The 15,450-nt window shown below is 43.9% G+C and overlaps 1 protein-coding gene across 1 annotated transcript; it reads left to right on the forward strand.

Moving 5' to 3' along the window:
• The first annotated feature begins 188 nt into the window (after positions 1-188).
• DPH3 (diphthamide biosynthesis 3) lies at positions 189-6,583 on the forward strand. The gene is made up of 3 exons (XM_079795651.1): positions 189-403; positions 958-1,032; positions 4,061-6,583. Exons 1-3 carry the CDS (start codon positions 296-298, stop codon positions 4,124-4,126), a joined length of 249 nt encoding a protein of 82 aa, XP_079651777.1. The 5' UTR covers positions 189-295; the 3' UTR covers positions 4,127-6,583.
• Positions 6,584-15,450: the final 8,867 nt, after the last annotated feature.

Raw genomic sequence — 15,450 nt, forward strand, 5'->3', positions numbered from 1 at the left:
GATCCTCGCATTCTATTGGTCACTTCCGTCCAATGGGCGGGGCGGTACTCGACGCCTCTGAGCAGCAAGCAAGCTCTCCCACCGTCTCCTTGGGCAGTTCAGCCGTCTCCATGGTGACCAGTACCGGGTCACCCAGTTGGCGTCCAAGCCCGCAGTTGCGTCATTGTTAGGCGCCGGAAGCGATCGTTCCTGCGCCGGGGCGTGGTGGCTCCACCCGGCTGGGGTCGGCGTCCTCGAAGTTAGGCCGACCCGGGTCGGTTTCGGCCGGTGGGGGCCCCTCTCAGGCCCCAGGACAATGGCGGTGTTTCACGACGAGGTGGAAATCGAGGACTTCCAATATGACGAGGACCTGGAGACGTATTTCTACCCCTGCCCTTGTGGCGATAACTTTTGCATCACGAAGGTAACCTCAGGTCCCGCGGCCGCTCACTAGAGCAGGCGCGTGTCGCTCTACGGTGATTCTTCCGCCGCCCCGTAGCCCACGCGGCTCCAGTTATCCATGCTGTTTTTATCCTGTGGGTGAATCCCCCCCAAATTCGATAGTCTCAGTTGTCAGTGGGCATTTCGTTCTGGCCTTTAGTCAGGCCTAGTGGGGGAGGGGAGGGGCTGGATGGCGGGAGCACCCGACTTTTCGCCATCCTCCCCCCCACTTAGCATCCTTCTTCGGGTTCACCTTCCTGGGATACTTCTTTGGAGGAAGGGACGCGTTTTGTCTTCCCAGAGATTCTGAGGCGACTAAACCTTAACTAACCTTCCGGAGTATTTCCCCTGGTGACGCTTCCAGGGAAAATTGGGGTTGGCATTTCTCTGGGAAGGCCTCTTTGACCCTCCATACCTTTTTTGGGGGGGGGGAGGCAAGTCGCAAAGGAGCTTGCCCCTGGGGGTGGGAGGGTTTGGGAGGAGGAGTTTGCAAAGGGAAGGCAATGCTGATCCTACCGTGTTTTGATTTTGTTGTAGGAAGATTTGGAGAACGGGGAAGATGTGGCAACGTGTCCTAGCTGCTCTCTCATTATAAAAGTGATTTATGACAAAGTAAGGGGTCCAATTTTAAAAGGGGGCGGGGGATGGGTTGTGGTGCAAGAACCTTGAGCAGTCTGTCTATAATATGTAAGTGCAGGAGAATGTTTTCTAACTGTGTTAGGTAAATGCTGTTTTTTAAAACCAATTTTAAAAAGCATTAGTAAACAGCCGTATCGTAAATTAAAGTCTTAAGCTCAAATTAGCTGTTTTTAGCTTTTGACAGGACAGTAAAGAAAACTGCTTTTATCTAATGAAAATTATTAGTTAAATAAAAGAAATAATTATAAAAGCAATTTAGTTGACAGTCTTTATTCTTCCTTTATTTGATAATGTGGATGAAAGGGGCCACATGCTGACCTGACAAGCTCAGGGGAGGCCTGCATGGCAGTCTTGCAAACTCAGAGACCTAAAGTAACCACAAAGGATGGTCTGAAATTAAACTTTAACTAAAAGCAGTTATGGTGGGTAGTTAAATCCTAGGCCAGTATCTTCACTGACAAGGTCAACCTTGACCTTAACTGAGCCTATCTGTCTTTTTGCATCTATAATAACATACCCTTTGAAATGTCTGGGTAACTTGTGACTTCCCTTTTTCTGGACCCCTTGGGGCACAACCTAAAGTGCTGAGCGCCAGGACAAATACCACAAATGCCTTCATTATCATGTTAATTGTTCCTTCACCCACCCAAGTATGTATCTATCATTTTACTTTTTATCCAGTCCCAGATGTTTCCCCACTTTGCTTTCTCCTGCCTCTCTAGTCTATCACCATCGGATTTCAAGTAACCCACCTACGACCTTTTCTTTGATTGCAATGTATAAATACTGATGTAACATTGCAATGTATACAGATGTAACCTGCCCTTCTCCAGAGCATTATCTCAATTCATAGAGGTTCTGCTTCCCAGCATATGTCGACAGTTTGGCTCAGATAAACTCACAAAAATTATTTACAGGTTTCAATGGGGTTGTGTTTTTTTTTAACAATAAGTAATTAAAATTGTTCAGAGCACCTAGATTTATTTTGAAGGGAACAGTTGTATAGTATTTCTTACCTGGCTTAGATAAAACTCTACATTATATTGTTTGAGATATAATCATAGTTTCAGTTTTACAATTTCATTTTAGTCTTTAGTTGTCCTGTTGTTTTTCCTCCAAGGACATTGAAAATAGAAACTTAAATAAATGTTATTATTGCCCATCCCAACTTTTGTTCAGTACTTTGAACAAAGTCTTAAGTAGAAGCTTAACATTCTTTTTTCTTTTTAAGATATAATTGACATGGGACAGCTTGACATTTTTAAGGATGACCTCTAACGTGATTATAGGGAAGGTGGTAACAAGGCACTTCACCTCAAGAGAAAAGCAGGCTATAATTTAGACTATAATTAGAAGTTTACTGATTATTCTTGTATTAAAATGTGTTCTGGAACAAAAAGAGAACAGGATAAGTGAGATCAGGAGTGCTGGTATGAGATCGTGGCAGGCCTTATTGAGCAGAGATTGAACGAGGTAAGGGAGTGAGCTCTGTACACATTAGGGGTAAGAGCAGTTGGCAAAGGGAACTTTCAGTGTAGAAGCCCAAAGGCAGAAACATGCTTGGTTTTATCAAGGAACAGCAAGGAGGCCAGTGTGACCAGAGCAGAGTAAATGAGGGTGGGAATTGTCCAGGATGAATTAGAGTGGGGCCGACCACAGAGGTGTTTGTGGTCCACTCGAAGGACTTAGGCTTTTCCTGTGAGTGATATAGGGAACCAATGGAGGATTTTAGAACAAAAGAGTGCCATGAACCAACTCAAGTTGCAAAAGAGGGGTTCCGGCTGCTAAGTTCAGAGTAGACTACATAGGAGCAAGGATAGAGACAGGAAAACCAGGTAAGAGGCTGTTAGACTAATCAAAGGAGGGGATGGTTGCTGGGAAGAGGAGAGAGAGAAAGAGAAACATCAATGTGATAGGGACACATCAACTGGTTGCCTCCTGCACACGCCCCAACCTGGGAGCGGGAAGGGAACCCCCACCCTTCAGTGCTCAGGCCGATGCTCTAACCATTTAGCACACTGGCCAGGGCAAGGACAGATTCCTTACTGACTGGATATAGGATATGAGAGGAGTCAAGGATGGTATCAACATTTGTGGCCTTCATAACAGATTTAGGGGCAGGAGTTGGACATACTGTGTTTGAGAGGTCTGTTTTTCATCCAAGTAGAGCTGGCCAGAAGGCAATTGGATATGTAAGTATGGAGTTCAAAGAGTGATCAATTGGTGCTAGAAATTTGAGAGTTATCAGCATATAACCTTTTAGTTGGAAGAAATAATAATTTTGAAGAAGACAGGCATTTGAATAGCCAAATACTGAAGTGGAGAACTTTTACTGTAAGTAGTAATTAATACAGAAACTTAAAAGGTGTGGCAATGTCTTTATAAATGTGATTTTTGAGAGGTGGGTGCTCTGTAGTGAAGATAATCATGTTTGTTTATAAGATAAGGTATTTTATATTAAATACTAGAGGCCCGTTGCACGAAGATTCGTGCAATAGACCTTCCTTCACCTGGCTGCCAGCACCAGTTTTCCTCTGGCACCGGGGACCCAGGCCTTGGCTCTGGCCACCCTCCAATTGGAGTGGTGGGAGGCCCCCGCCTCCCGCCGGCCCAATCGGCCCCCCCTCAATCGGTCCTCCCTCAGCAGCGGCAGATTGGGCAGCGGGAGGCACAGACGGCGGGACTTGCATGATGAGGGGCGGGGCAGCGCGTGGGGGCCGCCATCTTTGCTGGGTTAATTTGCATAGTGCCCTGATTGGCTGTGGGCATAGCGAAGGTACGGTCAATTAGCATATTACTCTTTTATTAGGTAGGATGAATCATGACTAAAAAGGGATTTGTTTTTAAGCTTATAAATCTGGTGCTGACATTGACTCTTTGAACAAGGATGAAGTGATATAGCAATGGAAAAACTCAGAGCTGGATTGATTCTGATGAAAGTTTACTATTGATGCATTTGTGACACACTCAGTGGTTAAGGTAATTTTCTGTTCATTCTTAGGAGCAGTTTATGTGTGGAGAAACAGTCCCAGCCCCTTCCACCAACAAAGAATTAGTTAAATGCTAAACAAAGACTTTCGGAATCCAAATCCTGGACATTCAGGAATGAGCCAAGCTGGAAAATCAAGGCACAGTTCCTGGCTTCCTCGGGACAACCGCTTCGTAGTTTGCTGTTGTGGATTCTTTCCATCGGCTCTGAGTTCATCTCCAATTAAATAAGCAAGTCCATGACATGACATACCTGGATTTCATGCTTAGAACTTTGAATTGGAAAAAGTGTTCTTTATTTTCCACATGAATTTAAAGGAAGATAATTTCCAGTCAGTGCTTTCATTCCCTCAGTGTTGTTATTTTTATCTTACACCTAATTTATTATGTGATAACATCGTCTACCTCAAGGTCATTTGGGTTCCTTCATTTAAAAGAGGATTTTATTTTTAATTGGTTACTAAGATTATTAAAATTAGGCCTTTTTGAAATTGACATCAGGTTTGGTATTCTAACAAGAAAATGAGTTGCCTTGTCAGTACTGCTCTGACGTTCCCACTCCAAGCCAGTCTTCTGGGTCTGGCCATTAACAGAACGTTCTTGTTTTGTTAGGCACGTCTTTTCCATTGTACTTCGTGCTCTGAGTTCTAGTCACAGTATTTTAGAGATAATATAATAAGCTCACAGTTTATTCCAGAGCTAAAAGTTAGAGAGAAAGAAAAGTCAAAAAGTGAAATAGTCAAGATAAGGAGTTTCCTGTCAACATTCTGCATGTTCCTTGAAAATCAGGATAAGACAAAAAGGAAAACAGCCCAGGAAGTGAAATTGGCAACAGGATGATGGGAGAAAAACAAGGCAGCTCAGTAAATTAAATGCTTGAATGTTGTCGCCATAGCAGAGAAAATAATATTTCTGTATCTGGGTTCTTGTTTGTTTGTTGCTTATAGACATGGTTAATGCATGTGCATTCTTGATAGGGGTTAATGTCAGGTCTTCATGGCTGGCGGCAGAACGTTTAGCATTCCCGCAAAATCAAGTCACTACTCCTAAAGGTAAAGCTTTTACAAATCTTATATTTTCTGAGGAAGAACTTGAAAATGAGATGCCTATTCTCAATAAGTATGCCCCTGAGAGCACATCTAATAAGCCTTTACAAGTTGTCACCAAACCAAACATTCACTCTTACAGAGAAATGTTGCCCTGGAGAAAGAGAAATATGCAAAGATAGGCTATCAGTCTTCCTTCGCTGCAGTGCTGAGAGTGGCAAGAAATTAGAATCACTTACATGCAAATTCAAAAATTCTCTTTATATACACAATTTTGCTGTGTGTATAAAGTTAAAAAAAAAAACCACGAACACTTATGTCTGGCAGAGTGTGTGGGGAATGGCTCCTACAAGTAAAGTGAAAAATTCCTGCCAGAATGTAAACATTGTATTACTGGGTGATAAACATGCTACACACACTCATTGGTATTTAAAACAAGTGAGTGGCTTTTTTTCTTTGCCAGCCAGCAGCATGGCCATGTGTAGCCATTAGCTGAGACATAAAATAAATTACCAGAAATGTGTGCCGGAAGTACTTGGTACATTACATGAAGCTTTATGTGGCATATTCTTGATGTGATGAGAAATCTCATTGCTGTTTGGGGCACTGGCACCCCAGAAGTCATCCACACTTGCTTTGGAATCGGTGATGGCTCCGATGAACAGAGCAGGTGCTGACTTGATTAGAAATGAGCTGCAAACAAAAACAAACTGCCCATATGCAAATGTTTATGGCTTTGTAGATACCAATGATGTTAGCTCCCTCGGTTAATGATGAATTTCAAACTAGAACAGGGACCCTTGATACAGGTCTATGAGCACAGAAGAGCAGGGGGAAGGTGGCCCGAGTCCAAGCTTTTCTAGAGAAAAGCATAAACGGCTATCAGTGATCAGTGATAAGCTGCAATCATGGGAATGATTTTGTTTCCAAAGCAACTGAGTCACTAAATTTGTTAACTATAATAGAACACATCAGGATTTAATTTAAATTTCTGTAAAGCAGAGAGTATAACCAGGGTCTTTCAGACATGACTAGAGTTGTGTGTGATATATGTGCCTTATTTAATTCAGCAGACCTTTCTGGAGCACCTCTGAGAAATTTGTAATTCAGCCTCTGTCTTACTAGCTTTGTAATCTTTGGCAAGGCCAGTGGATTCTTTATCTACATACTTAGGAGGAGACTGAATCAGGTGAGTATTAAACTGTCACTTCAGGCTTCGTAACTTGCAGGAGCTGAAATTGGTCATTGAAACCTTTATAAACTCAAAACTGTCTAAAACATGAATAATAAGAAAGAGGCTTCATTCTTCAGTAAATTGATGTTACCACACTTTTGAGTTTGAAAATTGTAAAGTCAGCTGTGTAAATGATTATGCATATCCTTTACACATTCAAAATCATTTTCTTAGAAAGCCCTCAACATTTTTATAACTGTATATATTAATTTATTACCAGAATAATTATATTGGTATGCTCAATAAAGTCAGATAATTCAAATCTATTTGTTTTCATGTGGGTATTCTTCCACTAAATAACAGCATTTTGTATTTGATGTAATGTTATATGAGGTGGGAATTTTTAACCTGCTTTGGGGCATTGTAAGAAGGTTTCTGCTATGAACAGTGGAGTTTTTAAATAGGAAAGAAATTGCCACTGTTTCTACAGTCTGGCCACATGGGTTTGGGCTCTGGAATTTTACTGTTACTTGAAAAAAATATACATAGTTTTTAATCAAGGCAAAGGTGACATTTTTAGGTGAGTAATTCAATTTATTATTTGGGGAGGTGGGGGGAGCTTATTTAAGCCTGATGATCAATTCTTGAAATGGTTTGAAAGCCTAGCCCTGGTCCATTTGAATCTTTTTCTCCACTGTGATCTTTGACAAGTTACTTAGTCTTTTTGTATTTCTATGTTCTGGTCTGTGAAATACAGACCATATTGGTCCCTCTTTCCTAGGGTTGTTCTGTGGATTCATTCATTTAGCAAGTGTTTGCGGAGTGCTGTTGTCTACTAGGCACGAGATGAAGACAAGCCGGGTTTCTGTCATCATGGAGTTTACTGCAACTAGAAGAGAGGAAATACCAGGTAAGGTTACAGACTGGTTAGGGCCCAGAAGGAAACAAACCAGGTGATGTGATGGTCACTGCGGCAGGTGCCTTAGTAAAGGGTAGACAGAAGGTGTCTCCGGTTGGCGCTTTTTCTGAGACCTGAAGGATGAGAATGACAGCTTCGTGAAAATAATTAAATGAGGTAATGACTAAAAAAACAGCATAATACCTGCCATATGTGCAGAAAAAGATCATTATAATTTCAAAAGGAACTCAACATTGCTTTGAGCATTGACAGCATTCTTAGAATAAGTATGAGAAGTGTGAAGTATTGAACAGCCGCCACACTTTTCCGAGTATCTTGGGGTGGGCTTAAAAAGCCCTCTAGATCAGCGGTCGCCAACCTTTCGGACCTCACAGACCATCGGTTGGCAACCGCTGCTCTAGATGATTCTGATGCAGCTGTAGTTTGAGAACCACTGGTCTAGAACTGGTTTTCGAACTTGGCAACACATTGAAATCACCTGGGGTGCTTAAAACGCTTGCTACCCCAGAGAGAGTCTGATTTAATTGGCCTGGGTGCTGTGTGGGCTTCAAGATTTTAAAAGAATCTCCCTGGTGATTCTAATGTGCAGTCAAAGCTGAGAACCACTAGGCTAGAAAAGCAGAAAATTCATAATCACAAAGTAAAAAGACTCCATTTTCTTAAAGTGGTGACACCTGCTTTGCATGGGAAACAGTGTGTGGGCTCAGTTGGCGGCACACTTTGTGTTCAGTCATGCAGTCGGCCTTTAAGTGACCCGAGGACTGGGCTAATGAACACAGTGGGAGAGCTCCAATATGGGCAGCCTCTGGGCTACGCCCCCTATTTAACAGGCAATCACACTCTTAACAACACACGCTGGCTGTTAATTACACACCTTACAAAAGTGACAGCTTCTGCAGGTGTGAGTAATTAGGGTTTCTTTAACTCCATTTGAGGATGCCTGCCATTCCCTACTTCCTATAAAACAAATTGCTCATGATTGCGTCTTGGACTGGGAAACCATTTTCCAAATTCTTCCTTGTTAAGGGTTTAAAACAAAGGACGTACGAAAAAGAAATCGGAGTTAAAAATACTATCCCCAGCTCACAGAATGCATACAATGTGGGGTGGGGAGTAAGGAGGCAGCAGAATCTCCACCTTTCTTTACGGACTAGCAGAAGAGCCCTAGAACTCAGGGAAATAAAAAACACACAATTCCTAGTAGAATTCAGGATTAATATTGGTCTAATTCTAGGAAAGCATGTTAGCATTTTTTCTTTTTAAAAAGGTATTTTTGTTGATTTCAGAGAGGAAAGGAGAGGGAGAGAGCGAGAGATACAGCAATGATGAAAGAGAATCACTAATTGGCTGCCTCCGGCATACCCCACACAGGATGAAGCCCACAACCCGGGCTTGTGCCCCGACCAGGAATTGAACTGTGACCTTCTGGTTTGTGGGTTGACTCTCAACCACTGAGCCACACCAGCTGGGTGCATGTTAGCATTTTTCAAAAGAAAATTGGTCGCCCCTAAACTTAGGGAAGAAAAGTCACTAAGCAGTCTTCCCCAAGCGCTGGTGCTGGGGGACAAGTTTGAGCTGACAGGGAAAGCTGAGTTAGGCACATCCAGCTGCTGGAGGGGAAGCCAGGGAAGGGCTAGGAAGAAGTCTGGAGAGGTCATTGCTTCTATGTTGCTATTACCTCTGAGCTCACAGCCAAGCATTTCGCGATGAACGGGGGTTGCTGTTGGTCAGCAGGGCTGGCAGACAGGAAGGAGAGCTGACTTGCAGCAAGAAAGAGGACTAGGTAACCACCGGCACCAGCTGTCTTACCACCTCTAACCTCAGCAATCTTCAGAGTCCCAGCTGCTGCTTCCCTTCTGCCTTCCAAACTTCGCACAAATCTCTCTTTTTGAGCCAACTACAACCCAGAACCATGTAGGAAGAGAATGCTGGGAAACATTGTTCCAGCTTAGCCAAGTTGATGCAGCACAAAACTACCAGAGTTACTGATATTGAAAAACCTCCAAACCCACCTGAGGATTTTGGTTAGAAGCCCCAGCAAACTTTATCTGTGTACAACCTGGCAAACCTTGTTATAATACCTGTTTGCTGAGCAAGGACAAACGCTAGAAAACTGGCCTGGCCGCCAGTGCAGAGAGCAGAGGCACAGGTGGGCCCATTGGGCTGTAGCCAAAGAAGGCAGCTACGTTGGTCCTAGATGGCAAATGAAGGGCATTGAATGGACCAAGAGGTTCAATATGAAGTGGCTCTCAATTAGGGGTGAATGTATAGTAAGTGGCAGTGCTTCAGACCAGGAGGGTCAATACTAGGGACTGAGGTGGACAAGCAGTGCCTATCTGAGACCTGACAATGGCAGCAGGACCCAGTCACTAGGCAAAGATTTAGGGCCAGACTTCAGTCTTAGAGGGGAACTGAGTTCTTGGGTAGGGTCAAAGGGTGTACCTTTGGACAAAGATTAATGCCAAGGTTGAGGGTGGGAAAGGGGGGAAAACACACCCTTCATGGCCACCTTCTGTGATTCAGACTCTTTACATGAGGGCAGCATAGGCCACCTAGAGTCACCCCAAAGGGGACTGGGTCCAAGTCTACAATCCCCAGTAGAAGAACTTGAACTATTACTATAGCTAGCAGGTATCTCTTAACTACTAATTGGTAATGATGATAAGAGTGAACGAGCGTGGATGGGGAATTGGGCCATTTAATGAGATTGAATGAGATAAAGAATTAAAACAGAAGAATGTTTGCACATAATGAGGGCTCAATGAACAATAATTTAATCTTACATATTTCTTGGCCCATCAGAAATGCCTCAAGATTATGGTCTGGAGAACTTGCTTGAATGTAAAGGTTAAGACAACAATGGACTCAGCCATATGTGTCAGAATCTAGTCCAGAGAAGAACCATAAGTGATAGACAATGAAGGATTTGTTTTAAAGGATTAAACTTTGCATCATTGTGGGAGCCAGTGGTGGCCTTAAGGCACGGCTGTTATCCTTACATCTGATCTTGAGCCTAAAGTAGCTGTAGGGCAGCCGAACTGATAGTTGGGAAAGAAAGCTCGGTGTGTGAACAAGAGAAAATACAAACTGGAACCTACATCTCTCTCTCACCACCTCCTTGATGTGTGTGACGTCCAGGGGAAGATGGTGCCCTCCCCTTGGAGTTGTATAAAGTATTTGGCCCAGAACAAGGCAAACTAGCAGATCAACCACAACGTGCTTAAGCACCCAGTTTCTAGTGCCCTGCTCCAACCTTCAGAGCGTGAAATATCTGCGGCTTTGCTTCTGTCTTCTGAATCGCACAAAATTTCTCTGGTGGTCAAAGCTACCCCAGAACCACTCAGGGGAAGGGATTCTGGAAAATTTTCTGTAGTCCGAGCTTAGCTTAATTGTCACGAAAGCAAGGGTGGGACACTCTATTTGTTCTAAAACACGGAAAGTGATAATAGCATGATATCATTTAGATCACACTAATGCTGATATTCTTATCCTCAGGTTAACTGAAACCCAGTCTCTGCCAATGTGTCCACCAGGTAGTGTTGCATTACTAACTACCCAGAAATTTAAAACAGTAGTTATTTAAAAATGCTCTTATGTGTCTGTGGGTTTGGCTGGGTGGCTCCAAATTGCAGTCTGGGCCTGGGTCTGGTCTCACATATCCTTCCCTCTTCCTCAGACCAGCGGACTAGCCAGAACAGAGATGCAAGAACCAATTCCCACTGTACATGGCACATGTCAAGTCTTTGCTTGCATCATGTCTGTCATCGCTCCATTGGCCAAAACAAGTCATGTGGCCCAAAGTCAAGGGTGCATGGAAGTGGAGGGAGGAAAGGGTGAATGTTTCTGAAAAGTAACCTTACCACCCCAGTCATTAAATGGCAGACTTGGAATCTCAACCTAACACTTGTGATTCCAAATCCCTTTTTTGTCCGTGTGGGGGGGCAGTGTTTGAATAACAGAAAACCTTCCCAAATGATAAAAATGGAAGTAGTTGAAACATTAAAACAAGTCAGCCACCCTCATCTTGCTGGCCAAGCATCAGACAGTAACCCCATGGGATTAATTTTTGCTACATTTGCTTTTTGAGATGAAGAAGGCTTCGGCTATGTTTTTCATATTCAAATTCAGAACCACACAATCCTAGTAATAATAGGCTCATATTTCCAAAGTCTGTCAAAAATACCCACTTGAAGATATTTATTAGCTCTAATTATAGAGAGAAATGGGGCCAGATGCTCACACGGTGTCATTAAAAGTGAGATGTGATACCCATAGGAACTTTGACTACCCACCTTACTGCATATCTGTTTCCACGTTGCTGGAACTTTGTGATGATTCATTTTGAGTGTTGTTACGGCAATTCTCTAATACATTTCAATGGTATCCAACAGTTTGTAGCTAGACTATTTCAATCAGGTGAGCAGCTCTCACTCCAAGTCTGATGTGGTCTGCATGGCCATATCTGGAACTTTGAACTTTGGAATTTGAACAAGTCTGCCAAATATAGCTTATATGTTCCCAGCAAAATGTGGCCTACTCGGGATTTGCCCATCTGGCTTGGCTCAGCACTCTCTACACCATGCTGTGTTGGAGGCGGCTGTGGGGAGGACCAGGAAAGTTAGACATGAAGGAGGACTTTCTGCTTGGAAAATTATAAAGATTATTAATAGTTACTCACCCCAAAGATGGATAAGCAGTGTCATTCAATCAGCAAATATGGTCCAAGAATATTTTGTTTATGAAAGCTGGGCCTGATCCCTGTGGAAGGGAGGATTTTAAAATATAGGATTATATTACAGAGAATCTATAACAACAGAATGGATTTTTTAAAATAAGTAAGTGACCCAAATGTATGTGTTGGCAATTTAATGACTGGCAACTTTGTTCTCTTTGCCAAACATACCCCTTATTCATCATTAATTTTAAGGAATTACTACGTGGACATAACGAGGCAGAAGGAGCACCTGACCTCGGCCAGATGGCTCTGGGATTTGTGCCTTGCACACGTGTTCCTGCACCATCTGTGGGCTCAGTGGGTCAGGGCCCTGGGCAAAGAGGCCAAGGATGGAACTGGTCACTCTCCAGGCTTTGGTCTCTCATCTGTAAAGCAGGAGGGTTTGAAGAAATCATTTTGAAGGTCTCTCTCAGCTCCTTTCTGATGTGACTTTGAGCAGCAAATGACTATTCCTGTTCTCCGATGAAGTTGTCCTGCCTGGCCTGCCTGAAGGGGCAACCCAGAGATGACTGGGAGGCGGAGGAGGAGAAAGGGCCCCTCTCTAGAATGATTGTGAACTGACAGTGCCGGGCCTGTAGGGGGAGCCAGAGCACCACTAGGCAGACTGTTGGCAGCCCCAGCGCAAGACAGCTTGCAGAAGGGCATGTGCTGCCAAAACCTCTCGGGGCCTCTGTGTTCTCTTTCCCAAGGGGGCATCCTACTTAAAACGAATGTCCGGAGAGTGGACGTGCGCAGAAGAGGAAAGTGGGAGGTAGACACCTCCTCCTTAAAGAAAGTATTATTATTTTACCCTATTGTCCCTTCTGAAAGCCCACCATTATTCCCCCAAACCACCTCTTTTTTGACAGAACTTTAATGGCAATTTCCGCTCTCTGCTTCGGGCTCAATCCCCAGTGTGGGGTGTGCAGGAGGCAGCCAAGCAATGATTCTCTCTCTCCCTCTCCCTCCCTCTGAAATCAATCAATATATATATATATATATTTTAAAAGAAGAAAGAAAGAAAGAAAAAAGAAAGAAAAGCTTTCCTGTGACGGGTGCAGCCAGCAGCAGGGTCTGCAATATGTGCAATGCCTGTCACTCTCCGCCCTGATAGCTCCGTGTGGTTTAAGGAAGGTTATCTGAGCTGCCACCACCATGCTCGGTCACCCTCAAACAAATGACAGGAAATGGATCGGGGAGCCCTGTCAGTTTCCTTGCTCCTGGCATCACTCCAAGGTCCAACCAAGAGAATTGCGACTTCACCTGAGTGACTAAGGAGGTAGAGAAAATCTACTTAAATGTCTCCAGACACTCTTAGAAGGAGCATCCGCGAGACAGAAGAGCCCTATCGGTCTGTGCCTATTCTGCCCCTTGCACTCCTGAGTTGAATGTTGCTTAGAGCTATGCAGCTGGGCTAACGAGGGCACCTGTCACTCTTATGAGGGCACAGAGCCTGCATCATAGGAAGCCGGAGAAAGAAAAAGGCACCATTAGGCTTGGCACCTGCACCTAGGCTGCTGAGTCCCTCCCTACTTAACACACAATTTCACAGAACACCAACATCAGACAAGGTCACTCTTGCAAATGCAGCCTGCAGGGTGGGCTAGAGAGAGTTAATGCCCCCAAGGGTAACCCTCAACCAGTGAGGGAGGAGAGCTGGTGGGAAAGTGCCCCAGCCTGCTGCTCCCCAGGCAAACAGATCTGGAACATGTTCTGTAGGCACCTGAGTAGGGTGCCCACGCAGCCCCTGATGCCCTGGCCCTGTCCAAGCCCCAGGCTCAGACCCAGTGCAGGGAAGGAGCTCTGCATTGCCACCTACCACTGGGAGCTCAAAATGAAAATGTCTTTGAGTTTGGGAACTAGATTCCTTCCGGCTGCAGTAGAAAGACCACACACCTCATATTGAATCCATTCCTCCCAGATTTTAACCAATGTCCTCACCGTGCCCCCACCTCCTGGTTTGCTTCGAAACCCACAGGCTCCGGGTAGAATGCAGAGCCTTCTGTGTGGGAGGTGGGGGCTTACTCCCTGCCCTCTGCACTGCTAGCTTCCATGGCTCTCGCTCCAGGAACTGCGCAAGTTTTCCCCTTAGTCTCCTTATGTAATGAATTGTACAGCGTCCATTTCTAGGCAGCTCACTTGGGCTTTCCCGATTTGGGTCTATGGTTGCATCATTTTTTAAATATATGCTTCTGCTTTTGCAAAAAAAAAGTTTCTTTTGATCTCAATGAACTAGACTTGTACATTCTTTTAAAAAATGATTTTTAACTTATTGAGAATTCTCCTTCCCTAGTCTAAAAACTCTGGAAGACGGAAAAGTGACCAGGTCCTCCTAAATTTGACCTCAAATAAGAGCTGTGATGTGTCTGAATTTAAAGTCTGTAACTTTTCTTGCTTTCATTCTACTTGACTTCAGGCCAAAAAATGTTATCACTTTAGTTAAAGTTCAAGAAGCATGTTTTATGTGTCTAACAAGTGTCAATACTGTGCTAGGAACTCTGGGTGGAAAGATGTGTAGAATTTGTTTAGTCTGGTGGAGGAGACGCGTGAGTGATTGTTTTAATCCAGAGTGGTCCATGCTCAGCAGACCTACATACACAGACCCCAGAAGAGAGACACTTAGGCCAGCCTGGGCGTTCGGGGAAGACTCTGCAGAGATGACACATGAACTAAGTCCTGTGTGATAGTGAAAGAAGGAAAGGCATTCTGGGCAGCAAGAACAGCATGGCAAAAGCAGAGACCATAAAAAGAGTGTTGTGTTAGGGACTAGGTATTTAGAGATGTGCAATGAGTGGAAGCAGGTGAGTCCAGAGGGTGAAGGCCAGGCCAGGACGGACCTTGTAGGCAGGCTGTGTCCGGGAGCCGGGGCATCATTCTGAAGGTGATGGGGAGCGTGGAAGGGATTCTGGAAGGGGAGCACTCTAGTCAGATCCCTTGGGCTCTGATTGTAGATTGAAGGTGCTTGAATGAATGAACCTGAGGCTCAAGGGAGGAGTCAAGGCTAGGAATTATCGGGAAATAGGTGGGTTATTGTTTCACAAATACATATTTGAAGGGTCACTGAATGCTGGGCATGTTCCCATAGCAATTTCATAAAAATATTTTTGTTTACAAATTTAGGCCTATTTTGTGTCCCACTTGGAAATGTATCAAAAGACATATTCGTTGGCTTTCCTGGAATTGTTTTTGAAATATCTTTGCCTTCCCAGAAACCGGAGTGCACATATCCAACTCTGTCTGAGTCTGTGCTGACATAATGCTGTGAAGATGATATTTTGCAATTTTTATGGTTCATGGGTGACTCATCAAGGTCATCCAAGCTAAGAGCTCAGAAAACACTTGGGACAAGGACCTAGAAATGTCCTTGGTATATCATAGATATTCAATAAATGTTTATAGGTGTGTTGTTGTTTTTTTATTAATTTGGAAAGTGGCCCTCAGAGTCTAGAATTCATTCTAGAAAGAGCATTATCATCTGGGTTGCTAATAGTAAGCATATCATTCAGGAACTTGACTTTGTGCTTTGCAGGCCTCCTCAAGTCCAGCTTGA

The sequence above is a fragment of the Cnephaeus nilssonii genome, assembly GCF_951640355.1.
Source record: "Cnephaeus nilssonii genome assembly, chromosome: 17".
In the NCBI taxonomy this organism is placed as follows: domain Eukaryota; kingdom Metazoa; phylum Chordata; class Mammalia; order Chiroptera; family Vespertilionidae; genus Cnephaeus; species Cnephaeus nilssonii.